At 39.9% G+C, this 20,046-nt stretch overlaps 1 protein-coding gene and 1 long non-coding RNA gene across 2 annotated transcripts; both read right to left on the bottom strand.

The window, feature by feature from the left end:
• Positions 1-1,249: 1,249 nt before the first annotated feature.
• On the bottom strand, positions 1,250-6,801 carry LOC143119148 (uncharacterized). The gene is made up of 6 exons (XR_012986258.1): positions 6,648-6,801; positions 4,802-4,825; positions 4,657-4,686; positions 4,511-4,564; positions 3,956-4,006; positions 1,250-1,934 (listed from the first exon to the last, which is right to left on the bottom strand). It is a non-coding gene; the product is annotated as an uncharacterized LOC143119148 (long non-coding RNA).
• A 590-nt stretch (positions 6,802-7,391) lies between these two features.
• Positions 7,392-18,750, bottom strand: dhdds (dehydrodolichyl diphosphate synthase). Its single transcript, XM_076280437.1, has 9 exons — positions 18,703-18,750; positions 17,832-17,904; positions 17,517-17,633; positions 17,259-17,401; positions 15,651-15,767; positions 15,043-15,144; positions 14,688-14,802; positions 10,869-10,976; positions 7,392-7,904 (listed from the first exon to the last, which is right to left on the bottom strand). Exons 2-9 carry the CDS (start codon positions 17,892-17,894, stop codon positions 7,662-7,664), a joined length of 1,008 nt encoding a protein of 335 aa, XP_076136552.1. The 5' UTR covers positions 17,895-17,904; positions 18,703-18,750; the 3' UTR covers positions 7,392-7,661.
• Positions 18,751-20,046: the final 1,296 nt, after the last annotated feature.

Below are 20,046 nucleotides of genomic sequence, written 5' to 3'. Positions count from 1 at the left end.
ACACAATGCCGAGGAGGTGACGTTCGCCAGGGGACCTTTAGAGGACGTCACTGGGACTTTATTTTGTTTATTGGGAAGCCCTCATACAGACATACGCTACCTCCAGACCGCTGCGCTCCTCAGAAGAACGACGTCTAGCTCTACCACCAGTACACTCAGGCCAATCTAAACTTTTCTCATCTGTTGCTCCTCGTTGGTGGAACACACTGCCTGCTCCTACAAGGGCAGGGACATCCCTCTCCATTTTCAAAAAACTCCTGAAGACCCAGCTCTTTAGAGAACATCTTCTCTCATAGCATAACTTAAAACAAGTCGTGCTGATGCTAGCATTTACCAGCCGTCTTGAACTGACACTCAACTGTTTAAAAACAGCACTCACTGATGTACTGATTCTTACTGTACTCTACCGTTTTTAAATTGTCGTCAAATTGTTGATTGGCCAGCACTCTCCTGACCTTAACCCCATAGAAAATCTATGCCAAAATGGCGAATTTCGCCGAAAGGTGAGCAGTTTTCATGCCTGCTATGGGGTATTGTGAAGAGGAAGATGCGATACGCCAGACCCAACAATGCAGAAGAGCTGAAGGCCACTATCAGAGCAACCTGGGCTCTCATAACACCTGAGCAGTGCCACAGACTGATCGACTCCATGCCACGCCGCATTGCTGCAGTAATTCAGGCAAAAGGAGCCCCAACTAAGTATTGAGTGCTGTACATGTTCATACTTTTCAATTGGCCAAAAACTTTTTTTTGTATTGGTCTTAAGTAATATTCTAATTGTCTGAGATACTGAATTTGGGGTTATCATGAGTTGTCAGTTATAATAAACATTAAAAGAAACAAACATTTGAATTTGAAATATATCAGTCTGTGTAATGAATATAAAAGTTTCACTTTTTGAATGGAATTACTTACATAAATCAACTTTTTGATGATATTCTAATTATATGACCAGCACCTGTATATCCCACCCCATTCACTTGAATAGCAAAATAGCTGACGATAACTGCCCAAAGTCCGTTACCAAGATGGCCGCCAAGTGTGTGTGTGGGGGGGGACTTGCCTATAAAGACTTACACTTCTTGTTCCAATGTGTTCCATAAAATGAGTCTATTTGGAGGTCTCCTGACCACTAATACATTTTAACAGGATTTGATGAGTGATCAACCAAATTCAATCAAAAAGCCAGTTCTATTAATACTCAGTAACTACTACTGATTCAGAGTGCATGTGCATAAATATCAAAACGTTTACATTTTCATGTTTTTATTCAAAAGCACATACAACACATTGTGTTTATGAGTCACAAAAAGTTGTTTTCAAACAATTTTGTATATTTAACAAAATTACACTTTCATCAGTTTCAACAAATCGCTAAATTCACATTATACATCTGATCAGGGTTGATAGCCTATCATAAATTAACAAAAATTTAGTGACTATTTCAACTGCTGTGTCTCAAAATGAAAGGTCTTAACAATTTTTGCAAGTACTCATTGATTACAGATATTTAAAAAAATGACAAAAAAGTTTTAAAAGCTTTTTTCTCCAAACATTTCTACAAATACACTTTTAGCTGCCTTATGATAATGTTTGGTATTTTAAAAATTAGACTTTTAAAAACCAAAACAAAAAAAATAATCATTTTTTGTAACATTCAGCAGTTTTAAAACCTAAAAGGAGCCTAAAACATCATTTTGCCTGGGTAAGGACGGTGCTTGTTAAACAATGGCATAAAAATGGATATGACTGCAAGAGTACTTTAAAACCATTTCAGTACATCAAATATAAGCCAACAATGAAACTATAAATGATATTTTTATATAAAACTTGGTAAAAAATAGTTATTTCAAACTGTACAGTCACCAAGTACACAGAATAACCCAAAAGAAAGCCGTTCATTTGGCATCTCCCGCAGCTTCGACTTTCTGTGCCTACAATAAAAAAAAAATTTAAAAAGAAGAATCAGATCAATACTCAAACACATAGGTTGGCAGAGACGAACACCATTTATTTTACATCAACACTCTCGGTTTTGCTTCAATGTAAAGTTTCAATACAAGTTTCCAGGTTCCTCTATAGTGTAGATAAATAGAAATACATATGTAGGTAAACAGAGAATCTACTCCCTCTGGAATTCATGCACACAGCCCAAAAATGTCGAGTAGCATCCATCCACTAATGATTTTTGTATGCAAACTATATGCACAGCTCACCTCAGAAAACACCTCTCTCAGGTGCTGCTGGCATCTTTTTTGGACCGTTTACATTTCTGTTGGCCAGCCATGTGCTGTATTCCCTTGCCTTATGTCTCTGTGCACTTTCCCTAGGAGTAAGATCTTCCTCTACCCTTGTAGCCCATCCCTTCATATTTATGATGAGAAAGTAATTGTAAGTGTATGTTTTTAGTTGTTTGTTTTGTATGTTTTGACGAAGAAATCGGAAATGCAAACGTTTTGCTCTACATACTTTTGTCCTCTGCCTTCAAGTGGATACTGTGATCTCCGGTACATGAAGGCAGCACTCTTTGATTTTTGCTATCCCAGAGCTAACCTGCAATGCAACTTGCCATTTAGTTAGTTAGTTAGTAAGTTAGCTATGTGGTAGCAAAAATCTGAGATTGCCATCTTAACATACTGGAGATCACAGTACCCACTTGAAGGCAGAGGACAAAAGTGTGTTCAGGAAAACGTCTGCATTTCAGACTTTGTCGTCCCCGTGTAAGTTTAACAGGTGCAATAATTAAAATTCCCCATAGGGAAAAAAAAAAAAAACCAGAAAACGGATCTCAAAGATGGCAGCTTTTTTTGTAGGCGAACTTCAGGTCTATTAACATCATTTGTATGACAGATTTTACATCTGGGGGTGAGTGTTGGAGGGCGGTGGTGAAAGCCATAGATATTAGAACGCTAGATACTGCATTGTCGAGTTCTATTAGGTGGCATACATGAACGCGGCCGCCATATTGCTGGGGGCAAACACCTTACTGTCTATGGGCAACACTTGCCGGCAATCAGAGACACCTGTCTGATTTCCAATCACAGACACCTGTTTTTCCATTGGCCTCCAGTGATTGTTGCCCCCACCAAAATGGTAGCACTATTTACGTACGTTCTGGAACCCAATGTGGTATTGGTGAAAGCTGCCAGAGGCAGAGGCAACTCTCCTGCTTTCTAATGAAGCAACACGCTCACACTTACTGACTTACATTATCACTGAGGGATTAAGCATGATGTTAGCAAGGACAGCACTTTCAAACTTTTAATTGCCAACGACGAACGTTTCGGGATGAGCGCTCTCCTTCAGCGCATAAATCACCATTATACGCTGAAGAAGGGCGCATAGCCCAATACGTCCATTGTTGGCAATTAAAAGTTTGAAAGAGAACTGAGAGTGCCGTCCTTGCTTACATCATACAAACTCTCCAGCTTTGACAAGAGCAACACACTTCACCATTTAAATCACTACTTGTGCCTTGACAATTGTCATGAGACGCAAGATTAATTAAAAAATTCCAGACATAGTTAAGAGTTACTAATATCATTTTGCCCATTTATGGAATTTAGCCCACATTTCTCATCGGGCTTATGCATCAGAAGTGCCTGTCTTATATGCTACAGAATGTAAAGCTACCCATTTCATTGTATGTGCTGGGATTCATTGTAGAGTTTTGAGGACAAATCAAATTCTTGCCATAATTTCATGGAAACCTTTATTATACAACCACCTCAAATGAAATTGGCTCTACTGTTGTGTGCATGAAACCATACAACTTGGTAATTTACATCGAAAGTCATGTCCATGTAACTGAATGGAGTACTTGTAATCACATCTTTACTGCAAGTGTGAGGTTAAAGTATAGTCATTTAAGTAAGTTTTTGCCCCCTCCCCCCAATTGTCTCATTGCATGCTTTTAACAGTATGCAATTTGTTAACATTTTGAAACCATACACACCTCTGCCTTGGCCTCGCCATTTTCAGCAGGCTTCTTTCCCTTGGCTGCTTTCTGCAAAACAGATGTGAAAGATGTGAATAGCTAGTCATGTGTGAAGTTACTCTGTGACATGATTGAGCATTACATTGACAAACAGGAAAATCTGGATGCCAAATCCAGCAACTGCAGTCACATGCTACCAGAGCAAACACAAACATTCCTAAGGGCATCATTCCACCAGGACATCAGAAGCTTTTTCAAGCATGCATAATTGTATATAAAAACAAACATTTAAAAATCTTATCAGAATTATTCAAGGAACTGTGACAAAAGCTGCCACACAAACTACTTTGACTGAAGGACATTTCTATAGCAATATTCAGAATATCAACTGTAAACAAGTCAGTACATAAATAAAAAGATTAATTCATAAGTACATAGTACCAAATATACTCAATGTTCAATTTCATATAACTGCAATGAGAGAGAATGAGTAGTGGTCCATTTACTTTTTTTATTTAATTTATTTATGTTAATTTGGGCCTGCAATCAACTTCTGTCGCAACGTAATCATACCTTCGGTGGTGCTGCCTTTTTGGGTTTGGGGGCTGGCTTTGGAGGTGCTGGTTTCTGTTAAGATGAAAAATACAATACAATTGATTACCACTTTTGAGGGTATAACCTATACGGGATATCATAACTGAATTGTAAATACTACTTACAGCCGACAACCTTGCAGACCGCCGTGCTGGCTGTGAAAATTTAATAAAAATATACACATGTTTAGTAAAGTTAAGTACATACATGCACAAATGTGTAAAAAAGTTTGATAATACATGCTGAATTATGTTTAAACTATACACAAACCTCTTCACTGCCTTTTTTGTCAGCCTAGAATGGAACGAAAAAAGAGAACAGACATAACGTCATTATTGTAACAATACACATTCCCCTATGCTTAAATTAAATATAATATTAAGCCTAAACATAGGGCCGAATGTAATTTCCATAGTTGACTATTCTCTCCTCTGATTTGTTTAAGAGGTAGTGACATCACTGTTTATCTTTATGTTATTTGCTAGACACTTTTGTTGAATTTTATTTGAAACTATTTTTCTTTAACTAATGTAGTGTTTATATACCGAAAACCGCTTTGGACAAAAAGCGTCTGGCAAATATCATAATCTACGAAAGCAGCAATGAAAGGCAAAGAGTTCCATAACATTGCACAAAAGGTCGACGTCGAATGCTACACACAACGATTGGCGCGAATCTTTGTCGTGTTTCCAAATGAGGGCGATTTCCGAGATGAGTGTGACAGATGTTTTCATTTGACTATCTGAACCATAGCCCATTCCCGCTCAAATTCAAATCTGTTTGCAGCCGCGGTGCATTGATGCTCCCTTTTGTTCTGCTTCCTTTCTACCAATGCGCGCCTGTCATCATGGTTCAAAATCCTATCATAAGAGGAAGACAAATGTTGTCTTTTCGATGACCACCAAGCGCCAGAACGACGTTAATCTCTATTGTAACGAATAATAACATTAGTAACGTCGAATGATCACTACAATAAATTAAAAATACTTTAAGGTTAGCCCGCCATAAAGGTCACTTAATAACAGCAGAGAAGCTAACGTCATATGGGCGGGCTAACTGTTAGCACGCCATCGAAGTGTGTCAATATCACGGAGTAGACCTAGTTAAGCTAACGTTGGCTAGTAGTTTTACTATGACTGACAGTAGACAGCCGTTGGTTTTCTCGTACCATTACTGTGGCAAATGTAAGCCCTATTACATTTAGCTAAATATAAACACAATATGCTCTGCTAATGTTAACAAATTGTTAAGTTGACATTCACTGCATTCACCACACTGATGTTCAAGGAAGATGGTCGACAGTCTGACGTTAGCAGACTACTGGCAGCAAGCAAAAAGCATCATCAGCAACCTAACGTTAGCCATAATAAAAGCTACGTGTTTCATACCAACTGTAAAGTCGACCGCAACGTTACAGGGTTGTGTGTTAAATATCCGAGTTAACTAGTCAGCTGCAGGAGTTAACGTTAGTCGAAAGAAGATAAACAATGCGAATTATCTGACCAAGCTAGCAACCACCAAGAGGCCAAACAAGGTCAATTACCATTTTTAACATGGTTTAGAATCTACTTGAGCACCATTAAACGTCGGGTTCAACAATAGTTTGGTTGTGCGCTTGTGGCGCAAGATAGACTTCTTGAGATACGTCAATGAACGCGTTTGAATGCCCAAGCAAGTCAAAACGTTAACGTTAACCGTCGAGGCGGCAAATCTAGCAACGTTATCCCCATATCACTTTTATTTATATAGCGCAATAGAGCCCAAATAATCATAGGCCAGTTGGATAAATGCATTTGCACAAAAGGTCTTTACCGTTGATCTCTTATTACATTTAGGCAATCCAGCTAACGTTGCCGCCATTTCCCAAGTAAGTAACGTTAACAGTAAATCCCACACAAATATCAGCTGGCTGTGATGTGAGAACGCTAACGTAAACTTGAATGTCTGAAGAAACAAATCAGCTTCAAGTTACTTGCCATTTACTGACTGAAATACAGACGATAAGGTAAACACTTGCACAGCTATTAAATGCACGTAGTTCTTTTGACCGCCGAAAATAACAAACGATTTTAAACGTTAATAATAATATTAAAAAAAACAGGCGCGAATTCCTTACCTTTCTTTTGGGCATCTTGTCACTTTTTTGGACAAAAGCGTCTGCTTATTCAGATAAGTAATACGGAAAAGGCACAAACGCTATGTACTGACTCGCGCCTTAACGAAAATAAATGAATAGCAATATGTTTATTACCTATTTATATTGAAATGTAGGCTAAGATAGAAACCGGTTTTAACCAGATTTTTATTCTTCCTTCACTGATTGGTTGTTCATCTAATCATATGTTCTTGGGCGTGGTATACTCTTAAAGCTGCAGTGATTGTCGGAAAAACAGCTTGCAATGGCACATAATCTCCGGATGGGGTATTGTTCTCCTTGGCTAAAAGATATCCATGCAGTGTCCTCAGTCTATGAGTGTCCTAGTCAAGGGTCCTGGGACTGTTGCCATGTTAGGAGTAGGGAAACAAAATGTGTAGTAGTACAGACCACGATTAAATAATTAATTAATTAATTAATTAATAGTAATAAATTATTATACATAAAGTGGTGTGACAATTAATCTTGAAGATGTTTAAAGACAGCCATAGTTAACTTCAGTCTGCTTTAGATCAGGTTTAATGAATGCGTATTGTTATAACATCAAAGATGTGTTTCTAGTTAAAGTAAGGAATCAAGTAGGTAATACTTTATACCACAGCTATTTGATTTACTTGAGATCTACATGATTGATAGTTGTGTACAGGCCTGGTCTAAAACCCATATCTTGCACCCATAACGCCGCTTATCAATAAGATAACAGACTTCTATGGGAAGTATTTAATTATTTGTTACAGCATTTTAAAGGCCCTTTAACTCCACACTTACACAACAATTTGCACTTAGCAGGGCAGCATTTCTAGGCATAGACTGACAACCAGATTTACATAAATAGATTTCAGAGCCCCATAAAACGGGGGCATAACAACTTCTTTATTCACATATGCAAGATTGGTGAATAAAAAAAAAAGTAACATATGGAAATCAAATTTCTGCTCCATTACAAACAACATCTGTGCAACATGAAGTCAAGAGTTAAGCCACTACTGCTGGGCTACACAAGTCAGAGAAGAACGTGTCCCTCTTGTGCTGCAACGCACCCAGGAAGTGGCGGACCCTCTCCTCCCGGCTAGCTGTGTAGCTATGCAGGGCTTCCTGTCGGCTCTGGGCATCCACAGGCGTCCCGTTGCCGCGGTGCTGTAGCAACTCGGCCACACAGGAGCGGTCCGCCTCCAGCTGCTGGAGAGCTTGGCTCTCTCTGTGCTGCTCGCGTGCTTTCTGTAAGACCATTCACAACAGAGGTTTTTAAAGTATATATTTTTTGCCCTTTTATGCCTTTAATCAGATAGGATAGTACCCTGGAAATTCAGGTTCTCGTGAGAGCACAATGGAATTGTCTCTGCAAAACACTCTGGCAATGAGCAATGATGCACGTTACTTTTACCCCTTGCATTCCGGGGAACCAGCTAAACTGATGAAGACAGCGCTGCAACGTTGGAGGACAGTACACATTGGTCGTAGTGTTATCCGATTGCATCAAAGTCCGAAATCATTCAGAGTAAACATGGTCTATAGTGTTATCCAATTGCGTGCAGTGAGATTTTTAAATGCATGTTTGTTGCCGCCCCTCGAGTTGGGCCATTACATTGTTTGTGGCCAGACCCTTAATCTTTCTAGATTACAAAGGTCTGGATTTTCCAGGCTAATAGGATAGTGGAGAATGACAGGAAGGGAGTGGGAGAGAGAATTGGGGTGGGATCTGGAAAGTACCACGGGGCGGGAATCAAACTCGGGTCGCCGGTGTACGTTGCAGGTGCCCCAGCCAATTGCGCCATGGCCGGGGCCCACAACAGAGGTTTTTAATCACACTGCTCACTTAAAGAAGAATTCCGGTGTGATATTGACCTAAAGTGTGTTGAAACATGATACCGAGTGTGAACGTATGTCTCATAGCTCATCTCGGCTTGTCCCCTGCACTCAGAAATCTGGCGCTAGTTAGCCAATGCTACCAACAGTTTTTCATTGGGGGTGCCTCGGGCATCGGCCTAGCCATGCAAATAAATCACTGTTTTACACCATTTACAAGGCTCAAAGTAGCTCCACACTAGCCTAGAAATCTAGACGCACCCTAGCGGCAGCAAATTACATTTGCTTCCAGGGCTAGTCTAGCAACTCTCCGTTGGCTTGTGAGCTCAAAAAATTTAAATTCTATCAGTCCAATCAAATCGTGTATAGAGTCGTTAGGCGGGCTTAACATAATGATTGATGGCAGAGTTGCAACAGTTTGGCTTGAATTCCCTGCTACTTGAAAACAAAGAAGATAGATGTTGCTGTTGGCCAACAGTGTGACACGAGTTAAAGGAATTATCCGGAGTAAAATGCACTTTAGATCGATTTCCGGATGATTGGGGGTACATATGTTGAGTTGACATCAAAATTATGTCATTCAGATGTGTTTTGAGAAAGTTCGATTGTACCGTTTTCAGTCACAACTCGTAGCCTGGAAGTGAGCGGGGCATTTCAATTGCGCCGCTACAAAACGCTATTTTTGTACCTCTTCTACAGTTCCAAACAACATAACACTTACGTGGTAGTGAGTAGAGGGTCCCTAAAGCCAAACCGAAGTATCCCGAGGTCTTTATGTGGTCGAATAGAGAGTCCAGAATGAATTTCATCAAGCCAGTACCTTTACAGAAATGTTGCCATCTTTGCCGCCACCTTGAGGGGAAAGTCCGTAGGAGTCTTATTGCTGAGTGTGTTGTAACACGCTCTGGAAATTCACAATTTCGTCGCCGTTTAAAAAAAAAAAAAAAAAAAAAACATAGTCCAGTATTTCTTTCGAAATTGAAATGAAGTTGTATGGACTGGACTATGTTTTTTTTTTTTTAAAACGGCGACGAAATTGTGAATTTCCATAGCGTGTTACACAGCAATAAGACTCCTACGGACTTTCCCCTCAAGGTGGCGGCAAAGATGGCAACATTTCCGGAAAGGTACTGGCTTGATGAAATTCATTCTGGACTCTATTCGATCACATAAAGACCTCGGGATACTTCGGTTTGGCTTTAGGGACCCTCTACTCACTACCACGTAAGTGTTATGTTGTTTGGAACTGTAGAAGAGGTATAAAAATAGCGTTTTGTAGCGGCGCAATTGAAATGCCCCGCTCACTTCCAGGCTACGAGTTGTGACTGAAAACGGTACAATCGAACTTTCTCAAAACACATCCGAATGACATAATTTTGATGTCAACTCAACGTATGTACCCCCAATCATCCGGAAATCGATCTAAAGTGCATTTTACTCCGGATAATTCCTTTAAGCTTGTTTTAAGATGGCAAAAGTTTGAACTAGCCAACTAGCTCAGCTTGTGGGAAAACGCATGGGATTCAGCGCTGTCCTATTGCGTGCAGAGGGAATTTGAAAGACAACCGATTATCCCGTATATCCTCCCCGTCTCCTAACTTCTCATCAGCGTTACAATATGTTATCTTCAACCTTACTGTTGAATAGTAATCTTCCACTAACTCTTACATTTGTATCGCAAAGCTGGCATGGTCATTTACATCCATCTTGTTTGCTTTGGTGGGGAATGGTTGTTGTGGGCAATTTCTGAGTGTTGTAGTGTAGTTTACTTCACGATCGAGCTGGCGCATAACATAAGTCACAGCCAAACGTTAGCGATTGGGTGAAATCAGATCCAATCGTTTCAAACTTCTACAGAGTCCACGCATCCACCTTGCAAACATTCGTCAATAGCCTAGATCCCAGACCCTTGTAGAAGCGAAGCGTACCAAGGGGATGGCACATGGCCAGGCTAGAAGAACACTCATGACATAGCTTTTTTTGCATAAGGAATCTTATTTAAAAGCACTGACTTAAAAATAACATGTATAGCTCAGTCAAGTCAAGTCAAGGCTTTATGGACAATACAGTGAAACATCTCATGGAATTTGGTTTAGTGGGACTGAAGACAGAACATTCAGTCAGAAAATACAGACAGTACAACATACACAACTCAGACAAGACCCAATGGCTAAAATACAAGAGGTAATAAAAACATATACAAAAAGTCTGGGTCCCTATAGTTTAATAAATAACTAAAATAATAACATACATAAATAAAATAGAAGTGCTAGTGCCTTAAAACAGACTGTTGGGAACATAGCAAGGGTATGTTCCTAGGACTTCATCAGGCTCCTGGACTTCCGTCAGAGAGGTTTTACCGGGCATGTACTTTACCTGAAGAGAGCGATGGCTGAGCTGGTACTGAAGGATGGCCTCACACAGGTTCCAGAAGGAGTACTCTGGCCACAGTACAGACTGGAACACCAAGCACGAGTACGAAGTCTACAGGGGAGGAAGCAAAGTGTACATACATTCATAGTGTGTATTAATACGGGACTCAGTAGAATGCACACCTTCGTCAAGCTCACTGGATCTGTAACAGATCCTCTGCCAAGGAAGAACCTATGGCATTTTATAAAATGGCCTGACCTAAGATACCAGGTTTTATTGAAATAGGGCCAGTAGTTTTTGCATGATCCTGCTAACCAACCAACCAACAGACACAGATGAAAAACATAACCTTATTTGTGATGGTAACAAGCACAGATATTAAAATGCTAGATACCGCATTGGGCTCGAGTTCTATTAGTAGGCATACGTAAACGCGGTCGCCATATTGCTGGGGGAAACACCTTTACTGTATATGGGCAACACTTGCCGGCAATCAGATACACCTGTTTGATTTCCAGTCAGAGTCACATGCTTCTTCATTGACCTCCAGTTACTGATTGCCCCCACCAAGATGGCGATCCTATTTACGTACGTTCGGGAGCCCGAGTATCTAGCTTTCTAATATCTATGGTAACAAGACTGAGACAGCTGCCATGATTAGTGATAATTAAGTGACAAATTCATCACAGCCTGCAAGGTAACATCAACTAATTTTAAGTTTGATGGTTTACTTCAGCAGAGAGAACATTCACCTTTCATTCCTTAACAGTAAAACAGACACACTTGAAAAGAATCAAACACATTTAAAACTGGACAGAGTCGTATAGCTATTTCTCTATATGGCTCTGAAGCTGGGTGACTGAATAAAATCTGTTCGTGCAAATTGCCCATGATGTAACAATTGTTCAGGTTCCATGCAGGACTGCTCTGCATGTGGGCAGAGGGATTGAGCTAGCATTTGTTACCTAATAACAGTGATGCATTAAACTACCGGTAATGTAAAACCCCAAAAAAAGTGGGATGCTGTGTACAATGTAAATAACATGGAATGCTATGATTTGCAAATCATGCAAACCCTATATATAAATATTTTACTTTTTATTATTTGTTAATTTGTTTGTTGTCTGTCTTGTATGTCTTGGTGACACAGGTACATTGGCTATTATGCCGCTCCGTCTAGCATCTTTTGTTTTGTATGTGTGGAGCACTTTTGGTGCACTCTGTGTCAAGCATCTTGTTTTTATTTGTTTTAATATGTAATTATTTTAATTGTTAATATGTTTGTTATGTCTCTGTCTGCCATAACGTTACCATCATATTGTTCAATCATATTGTTATCATTACTGTGTCATGTCATGTGTGTTTTATGAGCGCTTTGGGTTGCACTCTGTGCATATAAAATGACGCTATATAAATAAGTTTGACTTGACTTGACATGTAATTGAGAATAGTGCAAGGGCAACATGTCAATCGAATGAGTTGACGGTCATATTCAAAATTAAAAGACCGCAAATTTAAATATGACCATCAACTCATTCAAATGTCAAACAGCAACCATAGGATAATCAGAAAAATGTGTAGTGGTCTCCTAATTTTTTTGTGTTTCTTTCATGGCACTTAAGCTAATCCACTGTTTGCGATTTGGGGCTATTGCGTATACCGGAGCAAGCTCTATAGTGGTTGATCAATGAAAAATATGGTCTCCATGGCTTATTTGATGTGTTTTAATGCAGAAAAAGACCCTGGGTCAATTTTCGCTGGAGTTACATTTTAACAACGGTCTGTAAATGTAGAAAACTGGAGGTGAACACTTCCTGGGGTTTTGAGAATGAAATGTCGTCTCATTCTTGATATAGGATTTCAGTTGCTCAACAGTCTGGGGTCCTCTTCATCATGTTTTCGGTTCCATGATGCACCTAATGTGACAGGTCTGAATCGCAGACAGGCCATTTTAGCACCTGAACTATTCTACTATGGAGCCATACTGTAATATGTTCAGAATGCAGGTTGCCATTGTTTTCCTGAAATATTCAAGGTCTTTGCTGAATTTTTTTTTATCTGGATGGCAGCATATGTTGCTCAAAACCTATACCATTCAGTATTAATTGTGCCTTTCCAGATGTGCAAACTGTCCATGCCATGGGCACTAATGCATGCCCGTGATGCACCCGTTTCCCTGAGCTAATACTTTATAGAAACAAGTCTGTTTTTAACGCAGTGCCATCCGGCGCCCCAAAGATCACGGCCATCCAATATTGTTTTTCAGCCCTGTTAAGATTTATCTGGATTCTCTGAATATTTTAATGATATAGATGATGAAATCCCCAAAGTCATTTCGCCTTGACGTAGCTTCCCACTACCTATATCGCCACAAATCTCGGGCACTCTGATTCTCTGGGATGCTCTTTTTAAACCTGATCATGGTGCCAGTTAACCTAATTAGTTGTGAAATGTTCCTCCTTGTGTTTTATTTTAGCATTTCACCAATTTTCCAGCCTTTTGTTGCCCCCATCTCAACTTTTTCAAGACGTGTTGCTGGCATCAAATTCAAAATGACTCAAATTTGTCAGTTTCGCTATATGATATGTTGTCTATGTTCTTTTTGGCAACTAAATATGGGGTTACAAGATTTGCAGATTGGCACATTCCGTTTTTTTTATTAAAATTTTTCCACAGGTTCCCAACTTTTTTTGGAAACAGAGTTGTAAACTGGATTTCAATGTAGCTGTTCTGATGTACATGACAGGGTGGAAGAGTCAGTTCTATGACAACTTTAACCCATTCACGCTGAATGCTGCATGACGCAACATTGACCCTCCCGCTGGATGCTGCGTAGTGCAACATTGACCCTCCCGCTGGATGCTGCGTAGCGCAACATTGACCCTCCCGCTGGATGCTGCGTAGAGCAGCATGCTTTTTATTTCATGTTTCTAGGTGCTACAGAGGCTTAGATATTAAATTTTGGTAGACGTTGACAATTTTTAGTATGTTTTCAGAAAACCCTCAGGAAATAAGGTTATTTAGTCTAGAATGCCATAGGATTCTATAGGCGTTTTTAGCAGGCATTTTAGGAGTAAATGGGTTAATAAGAAGCATATGGAGGACGGATAAATAATATGTGAGGATTCATGAATGAGCTTAGTTAATAGGATCAGATAGATAGGATCAAACCCACTGGTGGGGGGTGAGATGTTGCCAGTGGGTTGGCTGGTTTCAGAATATGTTGACAAATGCCTTCACTGAGGAAGAAAGGAGTGAAAAATGAGCTATAACTGTGAGATGAGTGGTGATTACTGACACTTGTGCAGTTGATTAATTTAATAATGATATCTGAATTAGTTTTGAGAAAGTGGAAACTGAAGTAGTTCCAAAAATTAAGAAGTTCCAAAGCGAACCGTAGCTTCTTCTGCAGGATAAGTGGATTGCCAATGCCTTGAATTATTGGGTTGAGCTTACATCACTAATCAGTGTGTGTAGCTTTCAAGGAGCAACAGAGGTCAAGCTAGTACCCAAGGGGAAATACTAACTGTTGGCAGAGTGGGACAAATTGACAGAGATAACCAATACTGCCAATTCGGTGAAAAGAAGGGATATTTCTATGTGGATCAGAGCAGATCAGTTTTTTTTTTTTTTTTTTTACCTGCAAACCATTAAGCAGTTGAGATTAATCATTACAGGCTTCATTCAAATTATGTCAATTCATGCCTCCAGTAGTGTCCTACCCCTCCCTAATTAAAAGCAACCACCTATTGGAACACAGATTCCATGTGGTCAGTAAGTGTAAACATGTTGTTTCACATAGGAAGTGAGCCTGTGTCTTACCTGCCAGAGCAGGAAATCGCTGAGGCGCACCTCTCCAGAGGTACGTATGAGCATGTCAGGGTTTGGGGAGTTACTGGTGTACAGACACTGACTCAGCAGGGCCTCCGACACATCACTTCTCATACAGTCGCGCACACACACACACACCACACACACACACACACACACACACACACACACACACACACACACACACACACACACACACACACACAGGAAGTGGTTAGTATGATGATACATAAGAATGTCCTTCATAAATCACTGGTGTCAGGGTCCACAAAAGTGTCATCAAAAATAAAATCTTACGTGTGTGGGTATTCTTTTGCAGTTACATTTACATTGGTGCTCAACTGACCTGGGTCTGATGAGCCCCTGTTCCACACCCCACGCCATTTCTCGGACTGCACTGGCGATCTCATGTCTTGAAGTGTAGGCGAAGCACACATTCAGGAAGCATCTGTGCAAATCGGAAATTTAGTTCAAGGCTTGAAACAGTTACCATTACCATTACCAATTACTATTTACCAGACTACATTACAAAAATTACAAATACAATATAGGAAATAACCTTGAGCTACTGGCAAAACTTCAGAGGCTATGGAAAAGATTAAAGACATCAGTTTGGGCAGCCGTGGCCCACTGGTTAGCACTCTGGACTTGTAACCGGAGGGTTGCCGGTTCGAGCCCCGACCAGTGGGCCGTGGCTGAAGTGCCCTTGAGCAAGGCACCTAACCCCTCACTGCTCCCCGAACGCCGCTGTTGTAGCAGGCAGCTCACTGCGCCAGGATTAGTGTGTGCTTCAACTTACTGTGTGTACACTGTGTGCTGTTTGTGTTTCACTAATTCACCGAGAGACCAAATTTCCCTCACGGGATCAAAAAAGTATATAAAGAAAAGAAAGTTACTGTGAAAGTTTGTCCTGTTGCTTAAAATATTAGAAGAGAGAGAGATTCAGCAGCCTACTTGTTATGAGTCTTAGTGGCCAACACTGCCTTGGCAATGACTTCTTGCAGGTCCAATGGCAAGAGGGTCAGGTCCCCCAGCACCCGTATACACACACCATGCTTCTCCAGATTCTCTCTGAAATCACAGGAGGCAAATCACGGCATGGTTAACTTTAAGTTGGAACATGTCACTACTCCTTTATCCAGAATTCACACCTTGGCATAATATTTAACTCATTGCCCGAGTTTAAGAGCAATTTTTTAACAATAAAGGCGACCTGGCAGACTCTGAAACATCTCTGAATCAGGACCAACCAACTTTGATATGTAGGCTACACATGATGATATACTAGAAACCAAAATGATGGAACCTCAGATCTGATCTTAGTCTGATCTGAAAAGTTCCTTCTGTGCTTCTGAAGTAGTATGCTGATTGACAGCATAAGCAGTGGGGGCAGGCCTGTCCGAACACCCCCCCACCGTCCCCCCATCCCACGGAACTGACAACTGACACTTCGCTGCAACACAAACAATTATATGTATTCACCTCTATTCACACACAATGAGGCATTATTTTCAGTTGTGATTGAGCTGTATATTTGGAGAATCTACAACAGGTCTGCACAATGAATTTTGAAAGGCAACTGCGACTATTGTACGTCTGCCCCGTTTCTGATACCGTGGGGGAAGAAAATTAAACCGTGGGGGGCCGCCACTACCAAATCAACATAGAGGAAACACTGGACAGCATAAGTATAATTGCTCGGTCTGTCGATGTTCTCCTACATTCCTATTTACCTCAGTCAGAACTCGGTGCGGGTTCTCATTTACAGAACCAGAACTGTGTAGGTCTTTTGAGTGTCCACACAGAAGAGACAGCCAGAGGACCACACAGAGCAGAAAGTGAATCGGATTACAATTGTTGACTTACTCTTTATAAGCCCCTTCTCAAGAGTTTTTTTTTTTTACTTTAAAATAACGTTTTCAAAATAATTTTGATGATACATAAACTCTTAATATGGTGAACAGCACTTTTTCCGCACTCTAAGCAGGTCTTATCCCTTGTAAAATAGTCATAGGAAGTTGCTGTTCGGGTAGGAACACTGCTCCCATCCCCCTCCAGAATCGAAATGGAAAAGAGCTGCTTCTTGGAACTCAAAGCTCTCTTTCTACAGACTGCTGTCAGTGCATTCCCTCTTTACTGTATCGGAGTTATGTTTATAGTTTGTTGCAAAGACGCACATTTAGGTCATTTATTATTGCGCTTCTCAACTGTAGGGGGACCCCGAGATCAAATCTTCTTCAATGCTGCTTTAATATGATAACATTTATCAATAATATCTTCATGTCGTTTTCCTAGAGAATTTAAAATTTGATTACTTCACATATTTTTCTCAAATATGTTTGAGAAAAGATCCCACCTTGTTTTAGCTTTGATGCACTTGAATCAGGTAATCTGTGCATATATAACAAGCTGTCACCATTAAAACGGCTACAAGGTAGTTTTTCTTTTTTCATCATGCAAGGCCTACATAACAAGTGCTGCCTTTATAAGCACCTTAGTTAGCACACAAAATGAATTCTCTCTTTCGGACCCATTTTCCCACAGAGGAAGATTTAAACGTACTGCTCTTCCAGAAGGCGGGTAAACTTCTGCTTTGCCAACTCCATCAGACCATCCACTTCATCCTTGGAGCGCTTGAAGTTCTCAATGCTGAAGGCGTACACAGTCACCTCACGGATGTCAAGTCGCAAACACCAGCGCAGAGTCTAAAGCGAAGACAGTGGTTCTGTTATTATCTGGATTATGCATGCTAACTGCATGCATACACTTTGTTTCTTTGACTGAACAGTAAGTGGCACTATTTCCCTCTAAAAGGCTCACCTCTGCTAGTTTCTCAAAACCTTGACTATGCCCCTCTTGCCGCTCAACTTGCCGTTTGCGAGCATAACGTCTGTTTCCATCCATGATGAAGGCAACATGTTTAGGAATTGGTCCTGCCTGTAAAAGTGTGAATATTTGCCAAGACCGTTCTGCTAATAACAACAATAATATGTAAGCACTATTACATATCTTACAAGTGCAAAACATTTTCAATAATTTAAACGTACGATCATATTGTTAGCAACTGATCAGAAGGACCTGCTTCTGATAGCCTGTGTCGGAGAGTTTAGAAAAGGAACAGGTGAAAAGGGCTACCTTCAATATGTTAGCAGAGATCCTCTCAATGAGGTTTAAATCTCCTTCTCTTATCCACGACATCTGAGGCTTTCTGTGTAAACAAAAAACGATCGATGCAACGTCATTATGAACTCAAAACTGAGACACCTTGGAGCTTTTCTCCTGCTGGCTGCATGATTGTGGCTGTCACAAACCAAAACGCAATCACCTGTGTGTTCCGCTGACAAAAAGCCAGTACACCAAACATGTGTCGGCTACCAACACTATACTACGGTATGTAGCAAAGATACTTTTCTGACCATAGTATTACAAATAATACGTGAGCAAAATAGTTAGGCTAATATTAAAACATCTAGCCTGGGTGAATCCAAACGAACCTGTAAGCAAATGTGCATTTGTATTATTTGTGGTTCGTCTGGGTCCACCCAGTGTATAAAGCAACATCACCGTTAGTTAACGTTAAGTTCACCAAGTTCGCCTTACCCAACTATGGAGAAAAAACGCGTTGGGGCAATTTGGGGGGCCTGAGTGAGTGAGCTATCGATGCCTATCTATAAGACCAATCTAGCAGCTATAAGAGCGTAATAAAATATGGAACGACCTACATTGTATAAACAGCAGCGTTTAAAGATCCACCGATTAGTGTGCATTATAGCTGATACGAACTGTTTATACTAGGAATGAATGGAAAGCTATAATTCAGCTTATGCTACCTAGCCAGCTAGGGTTTGTTAACGTTAAGCATTCAGTCTTATAAAATGTACGACATGTTAGCTGACAATGGGCAACAATGCATATAGATAAACAACAACATTTCATATTTCCATTCATTTAATTTAGATTTATTTCTAAGACTCGCAATTACAAGAAAGAAGAACACACAACTCACAAGACTAGTCACTAAGAATGACGTCCACTTCCTCCTGGGTAGTAGTGTGAAACTAGCGACAGTAAAGAAAATTCCAATATGGCCGCCATTCGCGAATCATTCAAAATAAAAGTCAGAACATATTCATTACTTTTTCAATAAAAAAGTTTAAAAATTATTAATTTAAAACTGTATTGGGTTACCAAAGGGAAAGTAAATTTAGAAAATAATTAAATAAGACATTTAAATCGAAAATACACATTAGAATGCTATATTTTTTCTACACCAATATAATTAAACTGTGTGGCTGTGAAAACAATAAGTTGTGCATATGTAAAAGGGGGGTGAAATGAAATCCTTATAACATGTACTTTCAGAATATATATAGATGTTTATACCAAGTTCGCCTTTGTGAGTGCCAGGCCATACTAAGTGTGTACCGAGTCATATACTATAGGCCTGTCATTGGCCACTGTTGAACTTCAAATTGTGTGGCTGTGAAAACAATAAGTTGTGCATATGTAAAAGGGGGGTGAAATGGAATCCTTATAACATGTACTTTCAGAATATATATAGATATTTATACCAAATTCGCCTTTGTAGGTACCAGGCCATACTAAGTGTGTACCGAGTCATATACTATGTCTGCCATTGACATACACTGTTGAACTTCAAATTGTGTGGCTGTGAAAACAATAAGTTGTGCATATGTAAAAGGGGGGTGAAATGGAATCCTTATAACATGTACTTTCAGAATATATATAGATGTTTATACCAAGTTCGCCTTTGTGAGTACCAGGCCATACTAAGTGTGTACCGAGTCATATACTATAGGCCTGTCATTGGCCACTGTTGAACTTCAAATTGTGTGGCTGTGAAAACAATAAGTTGTGCATATGTAAAAGGGGGGTGAAATGGAATCCTTATAACATGTACTTTTAGAATATATATAGATATTTATACCAAATTCGCCTTTGTAGGTACCAGGCCATACTAAGTGTGTACCGAGTCATATACTATGTCTGCCATTGACATACACTGTTGAACTTCAAATTGTGTGGCTGTGAAAACAATAAGTTGTGCATATGTAAAAGGGGGGTGAAATGGAATCCTTATAACATGTACTTTTAGAATATATATAGATGTTTATGCCAAATTCGCCTTTGTGAGTACCAGGCCATACTAACTCTGTACCGAGTCATATACTATAGGCCTGTCATTGGCACACTGTTGAACTTCAAATTGTGTGGCTGTGAAAACAATAAGTTGTGCATATGTAAAAGGGGGGTGAAATGGAATCCTTATAACATGTACTTTCAGAATATATATAGATGTTTATACCAAGTTCGCCTTTGTGAGTACCAG

Source organism: Alosa pseudoharengus, unplaced genomic scaffold, assembly GCF_046254945.1.
Source record: "Alosa pseudoharengus isolate Yale_2024_CS ecotype anadromous, Long Island Sound unplaced genomic scaffold, YU_APseudo_1.1 YU_APseudo_1.1_scf_12, whole genome shotgun sequence".
In the NCBI taxonomy this organism is placed as follows: Eukaryota; Metazoa; Chordata; class Actinopteri; order Clupeiformes; family Clupeidae; genus Alosa; species Alosa pseudoharengus.
Note: the sequence above shows the minus strand (reverse complement) of the source record. Positions and strands in the feature narration are given on the sequence as shown.